Source organism: Durio zibethinus, chromosome 3 (genome assembly GCF_047325235.1).
Source record: "Durio zibethinus cultivar Kanyao isolate XHJ-2024 chromosome 3, ASM4732523v1, whole genome shotgun sequence".
NCBI classification, from domain to species: domain Eukaryota; kingdom Viridiplantae; phylum Streptophyta; class Magnoliopsida; order Malvales; family Malvaceae; genus Durio; species Durio zibethinus.
The window spans coordinates 11175677-11203289 of record NC_143164.1 but is presented as its reverse complement, the minus strand read 5'-3'; the positions used below and the strand labels follow the sequence as shown (position 1 = coordinate 11203289).

At 31.7% G+C, this 27613-nt stretch overlaps 1 protein-coding gene across 1 annotated transcript; it reads right to left on the bottom strand.

Moving 5' to 3' along the window:
- Positions 1-15654: 15654 nt before the first annotated feature.
- Positions 15655-16451, bottom strand: LOC149519613 (uncharacterized). The gene has a single exon (XM_089757933.1). It carries the CDS (start codon positions 16190-16192, stop codon positions 15929-15931), a length of 264 nt encoding a protein of 87 aa, XP_089614059.1. The 5' UTR covers positions 16193-16451; the 3' UTR covers positions 15655-15928.
- Between the last annotated feature and the right edge of the window lie 11162 nt (positions 16452-27613).

Sequence of the window (27613 nt, the reverse complement as noted above, 5' to 3'; positions counted from 1 at the left end):
ATTTATTTTTCCTAAATAAAATGGAAAAATAATTTTAAAAAATAAAAAAAGAGAGAAAATTTTGTGAAAAAAGTTAAATAATAAAAAATGAAAACAAAAACAAAAAAAGCCAAAATTATGACAAAGAAAGGAAATTAAGGGAATTATTTTTTATATACCAAAATTTAGGCTTTTATTATCAAGATTAAAGGATAACACATATTAATTGATATCATTTTTTAAAACGAGCGCTATAGAGATGTTAATTCTTCCTCAAGTATAACCGTACTACCAAAATAAAACTATTTTCTAGACCTAAAATTATCTTTTTAATAAATGTTAATTAATTTTAAAATTTTATTAAAAATATAAGTCTTCTTTGGTTGCCAATCACACCTAATTAGAAAATATTGGTAATGATTCTTTGTGTTCCTCAAAACCATTATGACAACATGGCGACTCTACTAGGGACACATTTTTTATGAGTTAAGTAAAAAATTAATTATAAATTGTCCTTAATCTTGATTCAATGGTCTTTATTGGTATTTAACTTTAACTCCCTTGATTTTGAGTTTGTTTTTTAAATAATGATACCAATAAATAAAAAATAAAAGAAAATCATTTACATCTCATTTTAATTATGTTAGTTTTTGGTATATATTATTTTTAATAAATTGTAGGGCATTTAGGATAAAGATGGTGATTTTATTTTCCTTCACATATACGATGAAACATTGCATTTGATATATAAGCTCTATATTGGGCTCTATCCTTTATAGGAAGAAGTAAAGTACCTATGCTCTCATGAAGTGATAATCTCTGCAATGACAAGTGAAATATTTTCACTCATATTGAACTCTTTGATGACTATTAAATTTATAGCATTTTATAAGTCCATTTAGCTTTGAAATTTTGAAAATTTCCTTGAATTTGGTGCTTTTAATGTATGAAGTTTTGATTTTAGGGTTTGGTACATGTGGATGCAAAAGCCATGCAACCTATGCAAGATGGTGCAATATTCGGCCAAGACCAAGACCCGTGCAACATTATGTCATGCATTAAAAGATATAGCCAAACCAAAAGTCCAAGGGATTTCCATTATATCTTCAACCAAAGAGGAGTTATAAATGCATGAAGACTCTTTGTTTATCTTAAAAGAGTTTTAAGCCAAGAAAAACACATCAAAATAGGATAAAGGGTAGATTTATTATGCAACAATGACTTTTGAGTTTTGATCTGAGAGAGTTTGAATTCAAGATAAATAAATTAAAAAGATTAGTTTTGGAATTTGTTTTAGTCGAAACTTCGTTTAGATGACAAGATCATGGTGACTTGGCAAGACACGAGTAAAGGGGACCAATCAAAGAATACCATTGGGCCAATACAAGCAGCATTTCATCTTTGAAGATCCTTACATTTGACCAACCTCTAACAAGATCAAGATAGCATTATAATCTTTTAGAATTCAAGATAAAGTAGGACTTTGTAATTGTTATCCCCCTTGGCCGAACCTAGTCCTATAAATAGGCCAAGAATTCTCACTTTTAAAGCATTCATCCCATCTCCCATCCAATTCTTTCCTTTTCTTCTTTTCTTTTTTTCTTTTTCAGTTTTCTTTAGTTTTTTTTTTTTTTTTGCAATTTGGCTAGGATGATAGACTAGCCATAGGTTTTTTTTCTCAAGCTTTCTTTAAATACAAGGTCTTTTTACAAGTTTAATAAAATCTCATTTTCTTTCTTTACACGTTTTATTGTTGTTTTTCAAGCACTTATTTAGTTTTTAAAGCATTCCGTTATTCTCGTTTCAAGCCATGTACAATTTGATCTTGCTTTCTTTTGTTTTTGTTTACATTTGGCCAATTCCTAAAGCTACCAAGTGATTGTTAGTTAGTTGGCTTTCAGTTTATATATTTACAATTTCCATTGTTTTACTTTTGTTTTCAATTAACCAATCATTCTTTTGAATTGCTTAAATATAAAGCTTTGAAGAAACTCCTTTGGTACTTGGTTTCACATCCTAATTATAATCTTTGTGGGAATGATACTTGCTTCATTACTTTATTACTTGATAGCAATCTATGCAATTGTAGCTTAAAAAGCAAATATTAAGCTTTTGGTACTGCTATTGGGAATTATATTGGTGTTAGAAAACCAATATCAATACTAATTCATTCGACTTTGTAATTTAGACACATTTTATTTTTACTTAGTTTAATTTGTTTTGATCTTTTCTTTGTTTGCATGTGCAGATCTTGAAGTGTTGATCTAGCTCCACTTGATAAAGAGATAAGAAAAAAATACTTAGGTGACTAAGATAAGAGCGAGCAACCAATATAATCTTAATGGCAAATGCAACAAACGAAGGTCATAAAACTTTTAGAGACTATGCTATCCAAAACCTTAAAGCCAATAACTTCGAGATCAAGCTTTCCATCATCCAAATGGTCTAAACTGTTGTTTAGTTTGGAAGACTACCAAATGATGATCCTAATCTCTATCTTTTTAATTTTCTTAAACTATGTAATAATTTTAGATATAATGGAGTTTCTGGTGATGCTATAAAACTAAGATTGTTTTCATTTTCTCTCAGAGACAAAGCAAAGAGCTAGTTGTCTTCATTTCCTATTGGCTCCATTACAACGTGAGATATTGTAGTCCTAAAGTTCCTTGCCAAATTTTTTTCACCAAACAAAATGGCAAAAATGAGGAATGAAATCACAATCTTTCAACAATTTGTTGGTAAAACATTGTATAATGCGGATGAGAGATACAAGGAGATGTTACGTAAGTGCCCATACCATGGTCTTCCACAATGGCTTCAAATCCAAATATTCTACAATAGGCTAACACCACCAATGAAAACAACCATAGATTCAAGCACTGAAGAAGCCATTATGAGTAAATCAAATGAAAAAGGCTATAAGTTGATTAAAGAAATGGCTATTAATAATTACCAACAGGGAATTAAAAGGAAAGTCCATAAGAAAATTGGCAAGCCTAACCAAAAAGATAGATGCCAATGAACACCATATTAGAAGTTGATGAATTTAATGTATACGGAATAGATTTTATGAGACCTTTTGTATTTTTCTTTCAAAATATCTATATATTGTTAGTAGTAGATTATGTTTTAAAAAGGGCAGAAGCCATAGCATCACCTTCTAATGATGCCAAGGTCATACTTAGATTTTTAAAAAAAGCATCTTTTCAAGATTTGGTACACCTAGGGCCATAATGTGTCGAGATTATTAAAAAAAGTGCATTTAGATCTCACACAAAACAATTTGAAAGATTTATCCATCATCTAAGTTCAGTTAAGTGAAGAAAGAAATGAAAGATGTTATGAAAGATATGGGAAAATTGCATCCCATATACTGGTGGTAATTGAGGAATTGTTAATTAGGTAGCTATATAGTTTTGGGATCCATCTTATAGGTGTTTCATTTTTAACCAAGAGGATTTGGTTCCAACCTTGAGGAGTATTCATTTTGCTTAGGATGGAACTAAAATGTGTGGAGAAGATGTTTACTCAAAAGCCAAAATCAAGTTATCGCAAAATATTGGCAAAGCTTATGAGGGTTAAAATTGAAACTATACTTTTTTGTGAAACCCAAGGGCAAATATCTAGTTAACCATTGGGATTTTCTCTGCAATTTTGTTTAAAGGCATCTAGATGATGATCAAGGCATGGTTGTATTCACTTTGGCAATATATGGCATGGTAATCTTGCCATAGACTTTGGGCTACGTGGAAATAATCGTGGTGTATTTTTTGAGCAAATCAAAACTAAAGCAATTAATCTTTCACCAACAGTCATAGCTGAAACCATCAAGCCATTAAATTTCTATTGATGAAATGGAAAAGGATGCTTTATAGGATATGCAGCGTTGTTGTATGTATGGGTGAAAAGTCACTTAAAGTGTAGGAATAGTGCATTCTTGAAGCCATATCTTCAAAATATGGCATTGATTAAGGAAATTTACAAAAGCCAATGGCCAACGCTAAAGACTAGAGAAAAACGGATCACATTCTTACGAAGGCATACCCTAGATAAAATATAATGGATGGTGCCATGGATACCTCGCGTGCTTATGTTGTATTGAGGAGAGATGAATTACGGATATCGTTGCTAGGACTATAAGGTGTGGTAAGTTATGCTATGTTGATGGTGCTAATGTAATTTAGTGCAAAACAATTTGTTCTTTCAACTCGTGGCCTTGTTCAAGTGTAATTCACCTATTGGGACCTTTAATCCACCAAAAACATATGAGCAATTAATCCAAGTATAAAAGAAGACGTGAAGATAAAGATTAGAGCCTCTTCTAGATAAGGTCACCTTTGATTACCAAATTTGGAAGACAAGGCAGCTAAAATACATAGTGCTCCTTCCGATGATGGCTTGCATCAATCATACCTTAGGGTAGAAACCTAGTTGTCAGAAGTTAAGCTTGTTAGGAAAGAATTTGAAGTTGAAAAAGATGAACTAAGAAAAAATTTAAGGCTTCGAAAAAAGATGGGACAATTGAGATACGAAGCAAAAATACAATAGTAGATTGAAAAAGGTCATAAAAGAATGAGATGTAGCCAACAATGATTTAAAAGATCTGCACTAAGAAAACAAAGAATTACGAGTCCAACTAAAGAATGGAAAATTTACCAAATCTTTCATCAATTAGCAACATGAAATAGAAGAGGTACAAGAAGAAATGAACCATTGGAAAGGCAAAACTCAAGAAAAGTAAAAAAAGGCTAATAGAATTTCTCAAGAGTGTCCAAATTAAGAGGAATTGTATTCAACTACTTCGGCAAGATTGGTAAAATGTCAAAAAGAAAAGGAAAGGTTGAAAGTCAAGCTTGAAAAGGGGAAAAGAAAGCACTTTAAATGCTAAATGAAAAAGAGTCACTCTGCCAAGTGATCCAAAAGTTGGAGTAACAGTTACAAAACCACAAGAATCATATTTCTACAATTATAGATAAATGGCAAAGAAGGGAAACAGACTAGAGCTTCATGTGAGACTTGGAAATAGATGCCTACATGAAGTGAAAAGTGGAAAGCTCAAGAAGGTAACAATATATATAGTATTTGACTAGTCAAGTCAGCAAGGCAATGAAAAAAGAAAAAAAAATGGTTGAAAACGTGGAGACATTAAGGAAAGAAGTAAATACCATAGGAAAATATGGATAACGCTTAGTGAACTTTCTAGTGAGCAATTTAAATGTTTTTATGGATATAATTTTAGAATGATAAGCTTCAGGTAACCAAAGTTGTTTGGAATTAATGAAAAATTCTAGTGTTAAAATTTGTTAAAAAGCAAATATCTCTCACTTGCATTCATTGGTCATGAGCACCACATTTGTTTTAATAACCAACAATTTCTTAAAAAAACCACAATAACAAATAAAAATGGCAAATCAAACCAAAAGAAAATTTTCAACTAAAAACATACAGCATTCTGATTTTTTAAAAATTATGGTAATAAAGGTTCAAGGATAGCTCAGCTGTAAAGTCTTCAAATCAACTTATTCGTCATTCATACAATACTCGATCATATGCAAAAGCCATGAAAAAATAGCAATTTAATTGAATGGATAAGAATGAAAAAGTGCAAGAAGAAATAAAGGAATAGTTGTCCATAAAGATGGCTATGATAACCCAGATGAACAAAAAGAAAGAAATAATAAGCAAAGAACTCCCTAAGAAAGGCATCAATAACATGAGGACGATGATCCCCCATATCCCTTAGGTTTCACCTTATATTGGGCCCAGACTTCATAAGGAGTATAGTCACAACTTACATCCTTCATGGGAATATATCCATTTGCCTACAATCTTATGCTAACAAAAAAAGTGTCTAGTTTTGAAGGCACACCATTCCTACTATAAGAAAGAAGTTGTCATATCCAATACCAAAGAGTACAACTATAACCTGTATCTTTCATGAGAATACATCCATTTGCTTACACTGTTATGTCGACAACACAAAGACCTGCCCAATTTTAAAGGCACACCATTCTTGCTATAAGAATGAAGTCATCAAATCTAATATATGTTCCTAATCTAGACCTAAATGAGTGAGAGAAGCTCAAAAAGAACATTTCTGAAGTAGGGGAAGACCTAGGGTCTATGCATAAGATGAACCTTATGGAGGAATGGCTAGGGGCTATTGAAAGAATGGACATTTATGGCTCGATGGATGCAGCCGAACTGTGCTTAGTGTTGAATGTAGTCATTTCACCTAAATTCAATGAAAATCCAAATATTTTTTTTCTTGATTAAAGAAAATAATTTTTTAAAAAAACATCCTTGTGATAATGATATTGAGGAAATTGGTGATTAGTGTCAAGAATGAACATACCTGGTCATTTCACTAGCCATCTCATGTTGAGAACCACACCATTCAAAAATTTTTAATTTTTAATTTTCATAAACCTTATTTTCACTTGACCAAAACCATGATCTAATTAAGGCTATGAGCAAAGAAAAGGATGATTAATTTACAAAATCATTTCAAAATTCTGTGTAAGCTAACACATAAGGCACTTTTTAAAAGATTCTGAATTGTGATAATTTGATAAATGTTGAGGCTATTTCAAACACATCAATGCCCAAGCTTTTTTGTAAAATCCAAAATTTTTAATTCCTTCTTCGAGGGCACAATTATTAAAATGTCATATTTTCTCAGTATCTTTTATCAACATTTTGGCTTGTGCAACTTTCATTTCCCTTTTATGCTTTTCCCAAAGTTTCCCTTTGCCCATGTTTTGGGGCAAATTTACCTAAGGAACCAAATTATTTAATGTCCATAATATCTTCAACATTTTGATTGGTGTGACTTTTGTTGTCAATAAACGAAGATTGCATGAATAGCTTGAGGGGACTTGAAAATGAAAATTGTTACATAGGTACTCGTTTGATTAGAAAGTTGAGATGGTGTATTCTGAGCATGAATTATAAGCAAATAGAAAAAGAAAGATGAAAAGAAAAGAGTTGATTGTAATATCATGCATGTGACACATTCAAATGAATCTAAAATCAAAGAAAAAAGAAAGTCATCCCCAAAGAATTGTTTTTTAATGAAAGTATCCATGCTTAAAATGATAAATGGCCATATTTTATTATTCTTTTCACAAAATAAGAAAACATCTATTTGTTTACCCTTTTAGAGCTTGCTTTTTTTTTTTCTAAATGAACCTTAACAAAAATCACCTTCCTTATTAGAGGCAAGTTCAAGAAAAGATCTTATCAAGATGGCATTGGATCTTTTGTTAAGCGTTAAAAAAGATGCCTTATGTTAAAGGACAACTTTGAAGTAAGCTAAATTCCAAAATTTTGGACTCATCTTGTCAAAAATGGAAGCATGTAAAAAACCAAAGAATGAGACAAAGAAATGAGAACAAAAATGAAAAATAACATGCTTAAAAAGTGAAAAGGACAAATATTCTTATGAAAAAAAAATGATCTTTGATTTGATGAGCTTCAACATATTTTTTAGGCGTGTTATCCTTTTTTTTTTAACCCTAAACCTTGGCCTACGTTACGTCTTTTGAAAAGTCTATTTTGATTATGTGTGCATACCTAATTTAGAGAGTTTGTTCCTTAAGAAGTCATTACAATTTGATTTTGCATGAATTTTGAATTTTTAAATGCATGGTGAAACAATCCCAAAAAAGAAGAAAAAGGAAAAAGAATGAATGAAGCCCTATGGTAAAAATCTAAAATGGGCAATTTAGAGTAAGATTAAAAGCAAGTCATGCATAATACTAAGGTGAAGCAAGAAACCTTAGAAAGAAAGGAGCTCCAATGAATAAATGAGCATTAAAAACCTTTGAGTTGCACTTTGAAGAATTGTTACAAATTTGAACCTTTTTTTTCCTTTCTAGAAATTTTGAGCATATCATAATTAGTCTTATCATTTGCTAAAGTGTCATGTATTAAGAACTTCAAATAGCGCTAGAATGAAATGGACTTTTAAGAAAACTATCATTTGTGAGTCTTAATGAAAAAGCATTGATTTTTTTTTTATCCTATGGCATAGTTAACTTTGATAGCCAAGATTTTGATATACTATTTTAATGTTTTAAAAAGACTCAACTGCGATTCACTTTATTCTTTTTTGGTAATAATCATTGATTCCTAAGAGATTTTATCACATGTTTTAGAACAAAAATGAAGAATTGATTCATTTTCATGGAAAATAAGTTATGTGGGGTAATTTTCTATTATCATTCGATAAGTTTAAAATAAGAATATGAACATCTTGTAGAAATGAAGTTCTAACAACCTTTTTGGGGCAATTACAGTTGCATCCTTTCGTAAGTTTTTGAAAAAACACTTGAATTTTAATTGTTACATTGTGATGAATGAAAAATAGATGATTTCTAAACCAGTATTAGAAGAGTGACTTTTCTAGGGCATATAGAATCATTATTTTGAATATTGCATTGGCATTGTTGTTTGACCTATGCATTTGCATTATTTGGTAAATATATAGATCATTGTTTGAAATGTTGCATATGCATTGATATTTAGACCATGCATTGATATTTAGACCATGCATTTGCATTATTTGGTGAATATTTGAATCTTTGTTTCGATAATTACATTTGCATCATAATTTGGACATGCATTTGCATCATCTAATGAGAATTGGAATTGTTGCATTTGTATCATTTAAAAGCCATGTGCATTATTATCATGGTATTAATTGTATACAAAATTTTGACTTTGATGAGAGGTTAAGAATTTTTAGGAGAAGAAATTTTAAACTTTTGAATCCTTAAATAATGATTGCTTTTTAAGATATGATTTTGATTTCTTAAATGAGGAAAACTTTTTCAAGATGAGATTTTGATCATCGAATAAGAAAAATCTTTCATGATGAGATTTGTTTTTGGACAAGAAACACATTCCAAACTTTTAAAGTTCAAGAGCCTTTGTTTTAAACGAGCTTTTGTCAAAGTTTGATTTATAAGACCACAAGGCATAATCTCAAAGTCCTTTGGGCTTTATCTTTAAAACCTTCGAGCATGATTTTTAAAACTTCCGAGTACCATTTTCAAATTTTTAAGTTGTAGATCCTTTTGTTTTAAAAGAGGTTTTTTCAAAGTTTGATTTGCAAGAGCTCTAAATATGATCTTTTAAAACCTTTGAGTACCTTTTGTTTAAAGAAATGTTTCATGATTTGTAAGACTTCGGGTATATTCTCAAAGTCCTTTGGGTATGATTTTTAAAACCTCCAAGTACCTTTTTTCAAAATTTGAAGTTGTAGAACTTTTGTTTTAAAGAAGCTTTTTTCAAAGATTGATTTATAAAACCTCCAAGAATGATCTTTTAAAACCTTAGAGTACCTTCATTTAAAGGAATTTTTCATGATTTGTAAAAGCTCAAGGTATAATCTATAAAGACTATTGGGTATGATCTATAAAACTTATAGGCGTGATCTTTAAAACCTCTAAGTACCTTTTTCAAACTTTTACAGTTATAGAGCCTTTGTTTTAAAGGAACATTTTCAATGTGGAGAATAATTTGTAAGACCTCCTAGTACAATCTCTAAGAATTTTCAAATGAGAATTTTTGAGTTTCAAATGTGAATCTTTAAGTTTAGGATGTGAATCTCCAAAGTTTTTCAAATGAAGATATTTTAAATTTTGGATGTGAAACCTTAAAATTTTAAATAAGAATATTTGAATTTTATATATGAATCTTTATAACATTTCAAACGAAAATCTTTGAAAATTTGGATGTGAACATCTAAATTTTTTTAAATGTGAATATTTGAATTTTGGATGTAAATCACTAACAAAAATATTTTGAATACGAATCATTGAAATTTGGATATGAATTTAGAAATTTTGGATGTAGATTTCTAAAAAGTTACAATTGCAAAACTTCATAATTGTGAAGTTTTGAAATTTCATTTGTGAACTTTCAATTTTTGCAAATCTGAAAGTCTTGCAAATCTTTAATTTTTACAAATTTGAGTTCTTACTAAATTTTGAATTATTGCGAATCTTTAATTTATTGCGAATCTTTAATTTCTTATGCGTCTTTGAAATCTTGCAAACTTTTGAAATCTTTGATACCTTGCGAATCTTTGAAATCTTGCGAACTATTGAATTTCAAAATGCAAACTTTCGAATTTAATTGTGAAGCTTGAATTTCAAATTGTGAACCTTTGAATTTCAAGTTGAGAATCCTTGAATTTCAAATTATAAACTTTTTTTCAGTTGAAAATCTTTGAATTTTTATTTTGATTTAAACCTAGATATAATGGATGCTTATGTCATTGTACAATTTTTGTTTCATAAAAAATGCACAAAAAGAGATAATTATAGATATTTTATTTTATCTGAGATTATTTGAAATATTTCAGAGTCTTGAGTTAATTTCGATATATTGATTCATAATGGTCTAGGTTTTAATGCTTGAAGTGGGCTTTAGATAATCAAAGTGGGTTTGGGCCTTGACTATTACATTAGACTAGGCTTTAAGTTAATAAGCTCCATTTTCTTTCTTTTCTTTTTACATTTTTAACTTTGTAATAATTTTTGAAAAATTTTAGATAGGCAAGACAATTCATTGAGTTGTTGAATTAAAGTGGTATTCTTTTGAAGATAGAGTTCTAAAGTTGATTTTCAAAGATAAGTGCAAACATTTTGAATTTCAATCCCATTTTAACTTTGTCTCTTATTATAATCGGGGTGTAAGGCTTATGAAAATAACATCAACAATGACAGAGAGGAAGGGGTCTAGTTTGATTCTTCAGTAGTAATCAAACACAATTCAACATTAATAGCCTAGCCTATTTTAGCCCTTTTTCTCATAACCTTCCCATCCTTGAGCTAGCTCCACCATCTGCACACAAAAGGCCACCACCACTTGAACCATCGTGGCCAGCAGCTTAACTCCATCTTCACTCAAATTCTCACCCTCACCCTATCTCAACCCTACAGCAAAACAACTAAAGCCTTATGCCACCTAATTGATCCGAGACTACCATTGTTCACCAATAGTCCCACAAACACAGGATCAGCCTTTTTCTTTAGAGTTGTCATGACCACCCATCACCACCATTGAGCACAACAATCCCTAGTCCATCACTGCCACTTTTGATCTACTATTTCTAACTTCCTCATTACCAACACCTACTATCTATCACCAAATACACACGAGCTTAAACCTTTCATCACCGCAAGCCACAAACACACACCAGTACACAGAGTGAAATTATTGGGCAGCAATATACAAACAGAGAAACAACCATAATTGATCCAGCAGAAATAATCAACAAGCGACAGAGTACCAAAAACAATAACCCACAATAATCATCAGCAACACTCATTCAATGAAGTAAATTCCAACAGTAGAGATACATACAGAAATGTGACGAAATTTTTAGGGATTTGACTTTTGAACGTTGTTTGGAAATTTTTTGGTGTTTGGGTATCTTCGGTTAACATGAGTAGAAAAGAGTTGATTTTGAAAATATCAGCGGCTGGCAATGGTGGTAGTCGACAGCACCCAGCATGACTTTTGAGAAATCCGAACAGTGAAGAGGAAGAGAATGGTGAGGATAACAACATACTGAAAATTTAGAAAGATCGGACAGTAGGGAAAAGCTGAAACGGCGGTGGAAATTCACAATTTTGGTTTCAGATTTGAGACATTAGGGGACAATTTTTTAGAATCTGACCCTAGATCGAAAACAAGAAAATCGAAAGAGGGGCTCGTGGTGAAATTTGGGGTCAACGGAGGAAAACCGACGGCAACCTTCGGCGGCAACACGGCAGGGTTTAGCTAAAATCTGGAAAACCTTGGTTATTGTTCTTGGTGTTCTAAAAATCCTAAAGAAAGGAGCAGAGAACTTTTAGAAAGAGAAAAAAACAGAAAATGAAAAAATACGAAAGAAGTTTGATGTTGGCATTAAGGAAACGGGTCTCCTCAACTCGCGTCCAGTGACCTGGTTTGGGTCTGCCCCAATAAAAACAATTCGCTCCGGCCCGTGTGAAAAAAGTTAAGCCCAATAATGAACCAGATCATCCAGCCCATATTTTCAAGCTTGAATGAAGATTTAATTTGTGCCTTTCAAAGCTTAATTTTTTGGACTTACAACTTGGGCGTAGTCCAATCATTGGTACAAAATTTTCTATTTCTATTTATCTTATGCTATTGTTAATTATTTATTTACTTGATTATGGATGTTTTAAAAGTATATAAAAATAATAATAATAAAATTTTGAAAACTAATCCATAATACCATGCAAACTATTTGACGATTTCAAGCGTTGACAATTATTTCAAAATTATAAATTCTATCAAATTATTAGATAATTTTATAATAAAATTTAATTAAAAATACTTTGAGTTAATCTTACAAGACTATTAGAAGATTTAGATCTCAAATTAAATCTTACTAAACTATTAGAAGATTTAATGATTTTCTTATAAAATAACAAAATTTCTAATTCTATCAAATTATTAGAAGATTTAAATTTCAAGCTTAAAATTTATCAAACTATTAAAAAATTTAACGATTTTTTCTTAAGACAAAGTCATTAATAAATTTTCAAATAAAAATCCTAAACAAAACTATTGGAGATATGCATCAAAATAAAATTTTACCAAACTATTGAAAGATTTTATTGATTTTGAAATAATTAATTCTTTAATATATATTAATGAATCCAACACGAAGCCTGTTTAGAAGAGGCCACTAGTCTCTATGAATACTCTTTATATGAAAAAAATTTTCTTAAATTGGTACTAAACTATTTGAGTAATTTTGAGATTAATTTTTAATATTAAATTTACTTGGTAAATTTACAAACATGTTTTAAGGCTTGGATATCACAAAATTAACTGGAACCATTATTTGGATGAGCATTATAAGGATGCTATAATCTTTCTCATATATAATCGTACTTTCAGACCTAGTTTTAGTATAATATATTAGAATTAACATTTTTAAAGATACTTGAGTCAAGCTTAAGATCTCTTTAAAAAAGAATAGATTTAGTTAAATGACCAATCACACCTAAATAAAAATATTGATAATGACTCCTTAAGTTGTGTCTAGAGATAGGTTCACGAATCTATATATTATAATAGCGTGCCAACTCGACCTGACCCGATGACTTGCTCACCAAACCTGACAACCCATTTCATGTTAGCCTTTGGGCCTAGGGTTGTAAACGAATGAATACAAAGGAATAAACATATGTTTATGGTTTATTCGTTTATTTTTAAAGATGTTCGAGTTTGGTTCATGTTCAGTAAGAAAATTACTCTATTCATTTGAGCTCGGTTCGTTTAAATGATAAGATATTCGTATTCAATTTGTGTTCTGTTCAGTTCAATTAAATAAGTTCATTTGTGAACATGTTCATGAACATTAAGCGAACATGTTCATGAACATATTTAAACGAATATCTTTATGAACAATAAACAAACTATAACTAAATAAATTTAAATAAACAAATCCTAAACGAACACAAATGAACCTTAAAATAAGATTAGGATAAAGGATAAAAATGTGATTTTGTTAGTATTATTATAAACGAATAGCAAATGAATAACAAATGAATAATAAATGAACAAGATTTAAACAAATATTAAATGAACTTATTAATGAATATAAACGAACAGAACAAGCCTCTGTTCGTGTTCGGTTCATTTAATAATAAACATAAAAATACTATTTAAGATCATTTATTAAGCTTAATAAATGAATAGAAGTCAAATATATTTACAAACAGTTCATCAAAATCTCTATTCGTTTACACCTCTATTTAGACCAATTAGGTTGAACCAACTGAATTGCAGTTGAATCACTTGATCTTCTTTTAACGTGACATGACTCAGTTGAATCAGGTGAAACCGTTTCAAGAGCCTGGTCGGTTCAAGTATTATTTTTGTCTTTTTTATTTATTTTTTAATTTTTGTCAAGAATTTATTTTTTTATTTATGCATGTTTAAAATCTTAAATCCTTAAAATAGATATTTAATATTTTATTGTAAAATAGTGCTAATAAAAATAAAATTTAGATTTAAAAAAAATAATGATAAAGTTTAATGTATAAAAAATGTTACTAATAAATAAAAAAAGAGAAAAAAAAATTTTATCCGATGATGAGATTTTAAGGAAATCCATATAGTGATTTCTATGAAATCTCTAGATAAAAAAATTTTTGTAAATACTACCAATGTATTAAGAGTGTTTATAAAAATTTACAATACGAAAAAAATTCCTTTCTCTTCTACTCGTTAAACAAAAAATGTAAAAAATGTAAAAACTTAAAATATAAAATTTTATTTAAAAAATGATGAAATGATGACAAATATTTTTAAAATAAAAGTAAATGAGTAAAATAAAATAAAATATAAATACACAAATAAAGGTTGCATACCTATGCATAAATATTATATTTCATTATTTGTATTGCATGTACATCACTCAATAATGGAAAAATATATGTGAATCTCTGAGGATGAGATTTTAAAGAAATCCAAGAAGTGATTTTTAAGAAATTTTTAAGTGAGAAAAATTCTTTCACTGTTATCAATGTATTAGAACATTTTGAGAATTTTTAATAAAAAGGTTCTAATTTACTTTTTTCAACTAAAATGAAATAATTTATAAAAAAATAAGAAAAAGAGATTTTTTTTTATAAAAAAAGTGAAATAATAAAAAATGAAAATAAAATAAAAAGGCTAAAATTATGACAAAAAAAAAGAAGTTAAAGAAATTTTTTGTAAATACCAAAATTAAGATTTTTTTTTTGTCAACATTAAAATATAACACATATTTAATTGGTTTTTTTTTTTTATATATAAAATGGGTGCATTAGGGTGCTAAATCTTCTTCATGTATGCCGTACTTTCAAAGTCAAACTGTTTTATCATACATTAAAATTATTATTTTAATAAATTTTAAATATTTATTAAAAAATTAAATTTTTTTTAAGTAACCAATCACATTTAACCAAAAAATATTAATAGTGACTAGTATTTTTTTAAAATCGTCTAACAGTTTCCAAAATCATTATGACATGCATGATTTGAGACCTCGAGTTTGTTTGATTTGATAAGGACTTGATTAGGGATCCACCCCAAAACTGGAATTAATTTATTGTTTCTTCTTAATTGTTGGTTTTAAATACAAATAAAAAAAATTATTGCTAATTTTGTCAATCAACATATTTGGCTACAAAATATACATACGCCAGTGAGGGGGAAGAATAAAAAGATTGATTTCATGAACTTGAGAAAGATATTTGAATAACATAAACTATCTTGGATTTCTAAAGCAATCTTAGTGAATCAAATGCCTTAAGAAACTTTGTATAGAAATTCTTATAATAAAATACAAAGGAATTACATAAGTGATAAAAAATTTAAGAGGTAATTGTTTTGAGATCAGATTTTAAGTTGCCAAGTCCTATCTCTGGCCAATCCTTTGCCTAGGATGTATAGGTATATCTATTTTATATAATTTGTGAATGGGTTATGAATTTTAGCAATCACTAAATCAAACGTACGGATGATATCGTTTGGGTTATTTGAAGATATTGATGATCAAATTAGTAAAAGTATACTCGATCAAAATATGTTCATTCAAAGTGTTATTCCATCTAGCATAGAGAATACCGCAAAATACAATTCTAATGGAAAGTTAAGGATAGAAAGAAAAGAAAAAGCTCCATTTTTCACCAAAACATATTACAACCCAAATGACCAAACTTGTACATTTAATTCCCATGCAAGAGTAGATTCCACTCCACATAACCCAATTTAATTCATTGGGTTTTTCCGTTTCTGTTTTTTTTTTTTTTTTTGAAAGAGAATTATCACCCTCTCTCATTTCCAAACAAAATTAAAATCATGACACAGACTGCATACAATGAGAACTATCTTGCTAAGAAAAGAAGTGAACATCTTTACTTTTTACAACTCACATACCATAACGAACATCGGTAATCTTGCTCTTGATCCACTTGAAGCTGTTCCTAAAACTTGACTTTAGCTTACCTTCCATTGTAAACACGTTGTATGAGGCGATTCTCTTCTTCCTCTTAAACTCTGGATCATTTGATGCTGCAAATCCGTTACTTTTACCACATGGCCCGTTAAAATTATACGAATTTGATTGGTTTTTGAATTCAAATTCGCCAGAAAAAGATGAAGAGTATTCAGGGAATGACTTGCTCTTCTCCATGACTTAAAACCAAGGTAAACCTTGGTATATTTTAGCTAGCTATAATAATATATAGCAAAGCAAATTGTTGCTATCTCTTCTCTTCATGGGATTTATATTAAGGGGAAACAGGTAAGGTTGGTGCACTTGCACCTCAAAAGAACGTGATTGGACAAAATCTTGGACGATGAAGATTGGAGAACTGATTAAGCGGGGAGTGCATCATGATCCAGTGTGGTGACAGACCATGTGTGATGTTGGGAGGATGCTTTGAAAATCATGGTGTGGGGGGAGAATCATGAGAACCAGTGCTTGATGGCTCCTAGTTGTATGCAACATACCATGGCACCAATGAGTTCACGTGGTGGAGATGGTCCACCTAACCCACCAATTGGGGTGTGGATGGGGGTACCTTAATTAATTTGTTGATGTTTTAGGGTTTAAAATGAGAGGCAATAAACTCATAAGGGAAGGTATGATGTTAAGATATGTTTGGATGCAAGTGCAGTAGGAAAGTGGGTCTCAATTGCAATGCACCACTAATCAATCATTTTTCATTGGAGGGAGGACTCTCAAGTATAAAAAAGTTGATTGGGAAGGGTTTCTCACTTTACTGTGTCTCTAATCAACCTTTTTTTATGGGAGATTTTTCCATGAAAAAAGGATTGATTAGGGTGGAGTACAGTGAAAATATTCAAGGGAGAAAATTTAGTCCATTTTTAAATATATGTCCAATGTCTAGTCAGTGTTTAACGTATAATCAAGTTTCTTAGGGTTATAGCCCAACCTTACCTTTATTAAAGTGATGAGAGTCATCCTCTACTTTATGCAAATGTAGGTGACTTAGTGCTCTGTGGGTCTTTTGTATTTTTATGGGCATTATCTTGATCTCAGCCAATATATGTGCATTTTTGTATTTTATTATATTTTGATTTGCAAATTGTTACATTTATAACGGTAATGATTTGCTATGAGTATCATTATGCATTAGGAATGATCCAAGGGCTGTTGTTTGCACACCATCTAATGTGCTTTACTATCATCCAATAAACTATTGATAAGTAGACAAAATTACATTTCATTCATCCAAAAACTGTTGTGAATTAGGTTAACCAAAGTAAATTGGCTATATGGAATTGGATTGTGGAAGACAGATTTGAACTCAATTTTTTGAGTAAATATTAAATGATTATATGAGAGAGAAATGCATACCAGGAAATTTCCTTAAATGCTAAGCAGGATTGTATTATTATTATTATTATTTTATCTTTGCAGTATTTTTGAATGCCAATAATAATTACTTTTTGATGTAAAGAGCCAGTTTTTGCCTATCTAGATCTGTTCTTTTCTTTTTCTTTTAATTTGATATTACTATCGTGTAAGCCAATCATTGAAAGATTAATTATCTTTTGTGAAATCACATATTTATAAGAAAACAAAATTTCTTTCGCTTTCATATTTGCTAGCTAGCAACCAAACTAGTACTCTTCCAAAAATGCTTCTGAAAAGGATATACACTATGAAAAGATGGCATGACTTATATTCTATGTGACTATATGGTTCAGCCTTTATTAGTTTTTTTTTTTTTTCATGTATTTTTTATCTTGCTTGCCTTTGCATACTGTTTTCTGGTTTCTTCTTGACTTCTTTTAGGATGCTTTTTTATTTTTATTTTTTAAAATAGAACTAGCTATATAGAATATTAATTTATTTATTTTGAGAATTAAACTTATTTTCATTATGCTTGAGTTAACTTTAATTGGCCATTAAATTATTTTTATACCAATTGATCTTTCTTTGGGTCCATGATATGATGATGAATGTAATTAGGTTTATAATAATTAATCAGCAGGCTTAATCCCTTAAAATTGTTCGAGAAGAAGATTAATTAGATTCAAACAACTGTATTTTATAAAAATATCCTTAGCTCTTTTGGAAGATAAAAAAAACAAGGCTTAGGTATTACATGGAATTTGGATTTCTTGTTCATCATGGAACTTGTAATTCCTTCTCCAGGTGTGTAATAACAATATAGCAGGCTTAGCTATTAGTAGATATGATTCTACTTTCTTTTTCTTTTTTTTTTCTTTTATGATGAAGAGAAATTAAATTGTCAATGGAGAATCTTTGGAGTATTGGGTATGGCATAATTAATGCAACTTCTTTTAATCTTATAAATACATGTAATCCTTACCGACCTTATAGGTAACAAGTTCTTAATTTTTAATTTGTTGAAATTTAATCTTCCAACTTTCAAATTTAAAAGGATCTTCCGAATCTCTTATTCTAAAGTTAATGTTAGATTTACTCCGAAAAGAAAAAAAAAAAGATATCACTAAATAATATTTATTTCTTTGCCCCGAAATCCTAACTTTATTTTTTAAATACAAAAGAAAAATCATTTTTATATGTTGCCATCATGAGAAGATTATATAAGAGAGAAAGCCTGCAATTATATGAAGAATAATTGATGAGAAAGAATATATAGTATGAAAATCTTACTTATTTACTCGAAAAATGATTAAAAATTAGCTAATGAGCTTAAACTTTATAGACACATTTCAAATTTCATTTCCTTTGCATTTAAATGCTATATTAATTCATTTCCAAAAAAATGATACATTAATTAATATCCACAAGGAGATACTTAAGCGATTAATTAGAATTTGACATTCCAATTTGAAGGTTTTGAGTTCAATTTTTTTTTTTTTTTATTTGAAGAAGGAAATGTTTGAATGGTGCTCTTTGAGTACGTGATCAAGAACCAACAAATTGAACCCAATATTCTAAGCATTGCTACCCACAAGGGGTAATTAGTTCAGTGCAGGACTTTTCTTTTCTTGTCAACTCGTGTTCAATCCTTGTGAGAAGTATTTTAAGAGTAAAATTTTGAATATAGCAGATTAACGTAGGCACTGCGTCTTTAAGATTGTTTGAAAAGAAATTTAGATTTAAATAAGAGCTTGAAAATAATCCCGACCGTTTGAAAGAAAAAAACACTCAATTTCTTGAATTCTAATTTTGGAACAAGAAAGAAAGTTTATGAGATGGGAGAAACCACCTCTCAATCTGCAGTCTAAAATCACATATTTATATAAATTAGAAAAATTTATTTTTATGTTTTAGAAGTCAGTGCGTATACTCTGGTTTATATATGAAAGAATATCTTGTTACCAAAATATATTAACATGTATGAATGTATCCCATGGGCAACAGCCTTTATACTTGGTTGAAAATTGTCTCAAAAAAACTACAGAAGCATAAAACTAGTGGCCAACAAAACCTAATTGCCATATTATGAAATCTGTTCTGTTTCCACCATTGTCTAATTCTTTTTCCGTTTGGGATTAATTGAAAAATACGTCCAAAAAGTAGCAAATATTCGAAGCAGAAAGTAATCAAAATCACATCCTGTTCTCATCTCTTTCTTATCATGATGGAAAAGTTGGCCTTGTCCCAGCTTAAATGAAAGAAAAATCGAAACTCTATGATATCAGTCGTGACATGAAAGGCATAATTTTGCCGCTACTTTGGATTGGCTTGGCATGCATTTGGGAAGCCTCATAAATATATATTTATATAACATAAGATAATATTAATAATCCTCTTATGTATGCTTATCATATCAGGACAATTCGTGTAAATTTCATCTATAATCCTTAATCTTTTATTGTGATTTTACTTTAATCCCTAATCTTTTAATTATTTCTTTTGAATTTTAAATTTTTAGAATAGTTTCACTAATTTGATCCTTTTTCATTGTTCCATTAACCATCGAAAAAAATATCTTTTTCATGTCGGCAGATTATCCATGCATGTGGCATGGCCCGTAGTTAAATGTGAACATTATATCAGTGTTTATAGAATTATTTGACCAAAAAAATAAAAATGAAACAGAACAATTCAAAGTATAGAAATCAAAATTAAAAATTAGGGACCACAAACAAAATAAAATTTGTTTGAATAGTTCACTTTCTTATTGTACCACTGGAATTCTTATTGCGTTCATTCTCATCAATTTGGTTGGTTGGTCTTTTCTGTGGTTTACAAAGAAAAAATATCATATTCCTTTTCAAGTCAATTATAAATAGTTGGGACTGCAACAGCGCTAAGCGTCATTGCTAGTGACTCTTCAACTGCTCAAGGAGTCAGCATACGCATATATAGTTGGAAAAATGCGAAATGGAGAGAGAGAGAGAGAGAGAGAGGGGATTGGGATTCCATCTGATTTGGTTTGAACTTTTGGCTGTTACGCATGAGAATTTCTGTGTTGCAGAAATAATTAGCAATTCCACGATGGAATAAGCATAAATAGGACAATTGGTTTTTTTATAATAAATCAAGTGAAATATGAAATCTAATCTTAGATATGATCTTTTTTATTAAAGGGAATGCATTGCATTAATTTAACTTTTTTTTTTCAACTAAAGAACATTTACATATTAATGAGAAATAGTTACGTCGAAGTAACCTCCAGTCTCTTAGGGTTGGAAACAAAATACCTATAAAGTTTAAGGCTAATATCATTCTTAAGTACATCAAGTATAAATCTAGGAGTAGAGTAAATTTCATAAGGTCCATTAGCATTAACAGCTCTCCTAGACAAAAGATATGCAGCACTTCTTTTCCTGTGGCAAAAATGAACTTTCACGTAATAAGAGCTAAGAAATCATTCAATATGTTGCCAATCAAAGTAAGAATTAAGATATCACATATTCTTGGAATGTGATTTATCAAAAACATATGGAAAGAGAGATTCTATAGTTTTATTAGGTTCATCGAGATTCTGTAGTTTTCTCAAAAAATTCTGTCCAAATATGTCACAGTTATGTTACTAAAATTGTCACTGCACGTTTAATCTTCGCTGATAATTTTTATTACAAAAGCTGTCATTAATCCGTCACAAGTGATCATCGTAGTGACAAAATTTTGTTATGGAATATTTTTCTGTCAAGTTTGTCCCCAAAATCTGGTTGAGGTAAAAGAACGATAGACTTTATGGACACTTACGAGAGTCTTCCGTCTAGGATAATCCAATGAAGCTTGTGGATGTTTAGAGCAGGTTGGATTGGGCTTGCTCAAAGAGAGTCCTCAAAGTCCTGGGCGAGCAGTATGGAGCCTGCCAAAGAATAGAGAACAGTTAGGAGCATTTTAGGTTTAGGAGAGTGCAAAGAGATGAGGAAGGAAAGAGAGAACACAAGAGTGATTGCGCGTGAAGTAGTGGAGCAATATTATCTTTTGCCCTTACCTTCCTCATAAGTGTGGCGGCTGTCAATACCAACAAGATTTTCAAATCTGTCCTGTTCCAATTGTAAATCTTTGTCTGAACAGATTAAGTGTCATGGTCAAGTCTTGGTGTACCATGGTCCTGCTATGATTGACCCTAAACTGAGCAGCAGACAAGGTCTATCAGGGTAGTGGTCCTAGAGTAGTGTGCAGGTAGTGCGAGCTCTAATCCCAAGATGTGAGGGCACCGTAGAGTTTGGTAGCTAGTTGTGTGCTCCCGGTTGAAGGCTAGTGTGGTTGCCTCTGAGTGGGTCGATGGAGCAATGAGTGAAATGCTGGTATTATTAGGGCCAAGATGCAGGTCACTAAACCTTGAGTTGGTTGAAGAGGGCCTTGAGATGGCTAGAGAGAAAAGTATCTCCATTTCAGATATTCTTACAGTTTCTGGTAGTATAATTGTGAAAGCTCCTACACTCTTTATAGGGAGACATTTGGAGTCATCTCTCCACCACCCCCTTGGCTAGCCTATTAGGTGAGAGCTTGACTAGTTTAAAGTGAGCTACTTCTAGGCACATGTGGTGTCTAAGTGGCCACGTATTGTTGGATCATGAGTATGAAACTGTATCTCCTCGAGTCATGGTAAATTTAGGGACGGTTGGGGTTGGTAGGCCTCATATTGCACCTTTGCATTAAATCGTGGGGTTAGATGTTAGCATTCGCTATGCTCCTCAATTTTTTCGCACTAAGTCAGATCGATAAGTAACCAAGGATCATGAGATGCTGCTTGTGTAGAAAGGCACTATCAAGCCTGATGGATGAGCAAGCTAGCAAGTAGGTGCACATTTAGACCTTTGTGGCTACTTGATAACATGTATGGGTGAGCTGCGACTAGTGCAGCACACTTGAGTAACTAGATGCGAAACAAGCATGATGTTGGATGTCCATCATGTGTGTGGTGGCTTAAAGTGAGGCTAAGAAGGTCGGGGCCCTATGATATGAACTTTGTGGGAATGAGATGAGCCTATAGTGGCTCCAGGTTGGCTTCTGACTAGCATTTGTGTTGTGCTTCAGCCTTGTAGGCACGAAAGCTTGTGAATGGTTTGTACGGGTATGGTGTTGGGTTCTCACTATGCTAGATTGAGATACTATGATGAGAACTAGAGTGACGTGCCTTTATGAGCCTTGTGGGTTGGTACTTAAGACCTTGGTGCCTATGGGCATTAGAGTGGGGCTCGAGGCCACCTAAAGACTTATGGACTTGTCATTTGATGGGAGTTGGGTTCCTTTTTCGATGAGTTTGGGAATGATATGAGAGACCTTACAGGGTCAAAGCTAAGAAGGGCTCTTATGTATATGGCTTGAAGGATCAATAACAAGTTACCCATGAGAAAATGGATTTGCAAAAGGCTGACCTTGACTATGAATAGTCTTGAGGCAGCATGGTCGCATAGTTTTGGTATAAAAAATGTGTGGTCTGTGACATTAAGTCTGTCTTAAGAAGCCACATAGGCAATTCTTTTCTTATGGGTGTATAAGCTTGATACTTTTTTCAATGTTAGGCCTGGTGTTACGGGCGGCTAAGCTTTTTCTCGATGAAGCAATAAAATGTGTGGCAATTACATGGATGCTTCCACACAACTCAACCAAAGATAGTTTGATATCTAAATAAGTAACCAATAAGCCATAAATTAATCTTAAGAATGCATAACGATATATTAAAACATAATGGATGCACACCAATGCGACTCCTGGTGTCACCGAAAGAAAAAAAAAGTTTAATTAAAATCGAGAATAGTATAACAAGTACAAAAGTAACATTGAGTCTTCCACCATTGTCAAGGGTAGAAGGGCAGCTCTAGATGGGTGGTTTAACACATACCTTAGCCAATGAAGTAACCTAACAACACACCAATTATTCAACCCCTCTAAAGAGCTTAAGAGATTTTATAACTATACTATCAATAACCATTATAATGTTTGAAATTGAGACATGTTTCCTAGCACATAAGATCTACCCTCTCTTTTGGCACTCTACCTGATTATGGCCATATACAAGGGTAGCTCATAACATCCTATGCCTAGTCTTAGCTATATACAAGGCTGGCTCATGGCATCCTCTCCACTTATTTTGTTAATGCCCTTGCCTACTTGCTAGCCTAGAATTCTTCAATTTTTTGCTCAAATGCTTGAAGGTCATGATATTTCTCTCAACTAGTTTTTTCTAGTCTTAAGCCCTTCCACTTGACTAGATATTTATGGACTATTTTTTGAGAGACTTAGGTTACCCTGTCAGCTAAAACCTCTTTAACTCGATGTTCAAATAGTGACTTTATGGTAATGGTAGTCTTGGTTAATTCATTGCGACTTGCATTTATAGGGTCTGTGTAGTAAGGATTTAAGTTGCTCACATGGAACAATGGATGCACCTTCATCCATTTCGGTAGGTCAATTTTGTAAGAGGCATTCCCCATTCTAGAAATGATCTTCACTAGAACCTACATGCTTATGCACCAACCTATGATCTCGCTCTTTAAGGAACCTAATTTGTTCAGGCATTAGTCAAGCATAAGATCATCAACTTTGAACTATTATGCCCTCGGCCCTTATCTCCCCACTTCTTCATGCATTTTGATGCCTTTTTTAAGTACGCTATCATAATTTTTGTGTTTTGTCTCCATTCTTTGCTAATGTTGAAGCTCATAAATTTTTCCCTTAATATGGCTCAAGGAATGTATACGGTGGCCTTCATTGTTGCTAGTGACCACTTCAAAAGGACTCTTGTTTATGGAAGAACACTTGTTGGAAGTAAAAAAAAAAAAGACTAACCTACATCCAATAATCAAGCCCATCTAATTAGCTTGAACAAAATGTCTTAAGTACTCTTCCAACAACCAATTAAATTGTTCAGTCTAACTATCGATTTATGGGTGATAACTTAAAGAGATGTTAGCTAAGATCCCAAGATCTTGAAAAGTTCTCTCCATAATGAACCAATGTATCTCAAATTTTTGTCACTGACAATGGTTTGAGGAAAGCCCTAATACTTGATCACATGCTTACATATTAGACGGGCCATATCCATTGCAATACAATACTTTAAGACTAGAATGGATATGGTATATTTTGAAAAACTATCAATCACCACCAGAATAGACCCAAGATCACTAACCTTAGGAAGGCTTGGTATAAAGTCAAGAGAGATACTTTCCTAAGGTCTTATAGGTATAGGTAGCAGTTCAAGCATGCCTATTAGTTTCTTTTTTTCAACTTTATCCTACTAGCAAATAAGGTAAGTCTTTATATAGTCCATCATATCTTGTTACATATAAGGCCAATAATAGCTTTGTTTCAGTAAAGCTAAAGTACAATGCCAACCAAGGTAACCTATCCACTATGTGTCATGGCATTCTCACATTAATATCTGTCTTAAACTTCTTGCTTTTAGCACAAACAATTAAGGACCCTTTGTCAATAAGTCCTATTTTCTTACTAAAAGTACTTGGACTTCCCTTATACTAGCTTTTAAGATAGCTTTGGCTTATGGGTCTTTCTTCAAATTATCTTCAATTAGCTTATGGATATATATCATAATTTTACTAGTCGACATTAGGGTAATTTCCTAAAGGCAACCAATTTTGCTCATCTATTTCATGCATCTATCACTTGGTTGGTTCTTCTAACTATATACTCAAAACAAAATTCAAATTTGGCTAGAAACTCTTACTATCTAGCTTGCTTAGCCATAAGCACTAGTTGGGTAAAAAAATGACTAACCACAGTATTGTCCATCTTAACCATGAGTTGGGAACCTAACAAGTAATGTCGTTATGCCCTTAAACAATGGATTATTGCCAGGAGCTCTTTCTTTTGAGCCATGTATCTTTTTTCAGTTTTGCTCAACTTTTGACTTTCAAATGTTATCAGGTGCTGTTCTTACAAAAGCACTCTTTCAATAGTGAAATCATATGCATTTATTTAAACTTCAAAAGGCTTTCTAATGCCAGGAAGAACCAAGATAAGGTTCTTTGTCATGGCTTCTTTTAAGCCCATAAAAGCCTCTTAACATTCACTTGTCGAAAACCATTTATGCTCCTTTTTAATAGCTCGGTGAGGGCCATTATTCTATAAGAGTAGCCTTCCACAACTCTCTTATAAAAGTTGGCCAATAGCAAAAATGAGTGGAGTTCCCTAACGTTCTTTAGCATTGCCCATTCTTTGATAGCCTTAACTTTTTTTCATATCCATTTAAATGGCCTAGGAAGTGAATTCGTGTTTGCACAAATGCACATTTCTCTTTTTTAAGATACAACTGATTGTCTTGTAGTCTTTGAAACACAAGACACAGGTGTTTTTGGTGCTCTTTTAAGGTAGAACTATAAACCACTATGTCATCTAAATAAATGAACACAAACTTGTCAAGATAGTCATGGAACAACTGATTCATTAAGGTACAAAATATGGTAAGGGCATTAGTCAATCTAAAATGCATAACAAGAAATTCAAATGCACCATACTGCTTTACACAAATGGTTTTTGGCTCATTTGTTTTAGCAATTCTTACTTGATGGTAGCCAGATCTCAAGTCTAATTTAGAGAAGTACTTGGCCTAGCTTAATTGATCAAACAAATCTATAATAAGAGGGATAGGATATTTATTTCTCATAGTTACTTATTCAAGGCCTTGTAGTCCACACATAATCATAAATTCCCATCATGCTTTCCCTAAAATAACATCAGTGCCCTAAATATCAATGGTCTTATGAATCTAGCTTGCAATAGCTCATCTTATTGCTTTCTCAATTCAGTCAGGTCTGGTGGAGCCATGCGGTATGGGCCTTAGTTGGTGACTTAACTCTTGGGAAAAGTTCAATATTATGGACCACCGATCTTCTAGGATGTAGAAACTTAGGCAATTGCTCTAGCATTATATTTTTAAACTTTTTCAATACTTTTTCTACCCCATTGGGCATCGATTTTGACTTAATTCGACTTTAGAAATTGGCATGGTTACATAAGAGGGCTCCTTTCTCTTTCTCTCTTTCTTGAATTGCAATGTTAGAATCATTTTTTCCCACTTCTAGGGAGAATCGAGACTGGCACAACACATATGTGTTTCTCTAAGAACAATAAACAACTAGCTATAGGGATTGGGGTCGCTTGAGTCAACATCATGAAGTCCAATCATAGGGCAACATCAAAGTCATCTATGTGAAAAATCATGAAGTTTACATTTCTTTCACATAGCCCTAACTTGGTCATCACTCTTAAAGCTTCTACTGATTGCAAAGGCTGGTGAGTTAACTGTTTTCATTTGCCCATAATCCTTGTTAACCTTGAAACCACATCTTTTTACTTTTTCTAGTGTGATAAAGGTATTAGTTGCACACGTATCTACCATGGCCTTTATGGTTTTATCATTGAGCATTGAGTCCATATGCATCGGGCTTTTCCCAGTTTCTTTTTTTATCATGTTTAGTTGGGTACAAAGAGTACTAAGAAATTGCATTGAACCAATCCTTGTTGGTTCATGCTTAACTTTTTTGATAATTTTAGGCACTTTGGAAGATTCTAGAGAAAAAGATCTCAGGGCATTATAGGCACCTCTATTTAGGCATTTAGCCACCTGATGAGACCCTTTACATAGAAAGCAAGCTAGCATTTGCCTCAGCTTGAAATTCAATGCATTGTTTATCTTATGCTAAATGTTGTCTCGACCAAAAGGTTTTCTATCTAATCCCCCATTAAAAGGTCTATCCACTCTGGCCATCTTTCCCCAATTCTCAAAATTGGAGTTAGTGAGACTTGATGGAAGGTTCTTTCACTTTGAAGGGCCATCGTTATAGTCATTAAGACATTCAATGGTAGCCATAATAGTGGCTACATCTTGCACCTTTTATCTTTGTAGCTCTATCCTAGCCCACAACTTGAGGCCCTCAAGGACATATAACATTTTATCCTTTTCTACACCTCACAAACTCATGCATTGTTCTTGTTTCCACCAATTCTCAAAGCTTTCATTTGGCCATGTACTTTACATTCTCAAGAAAGAACTGGTTCTTTAGCTCTTTTTCAAGGTCTGCCCAAGTTCTAATAAAGCACTCATCATTTACAAATTTTGAATGCCAGCATAGCTTGGCATCCTTGGCAAGATACATTGTGGCCATGGCAACCTTATCTTCCTTTAAGTCTATATACACAGCTCAAAAGTATTATTCC

Bases quoted from the DNA above. Each gene is read 5' to 3' on its own strand.
- LOC149519613 (XM_089757933.1), bottom strand. From the start codon at position 16,192: ATGGAGAAGAGCAAGTCATTCCCTGAATACTCTTCATCTTTTTCTGGC.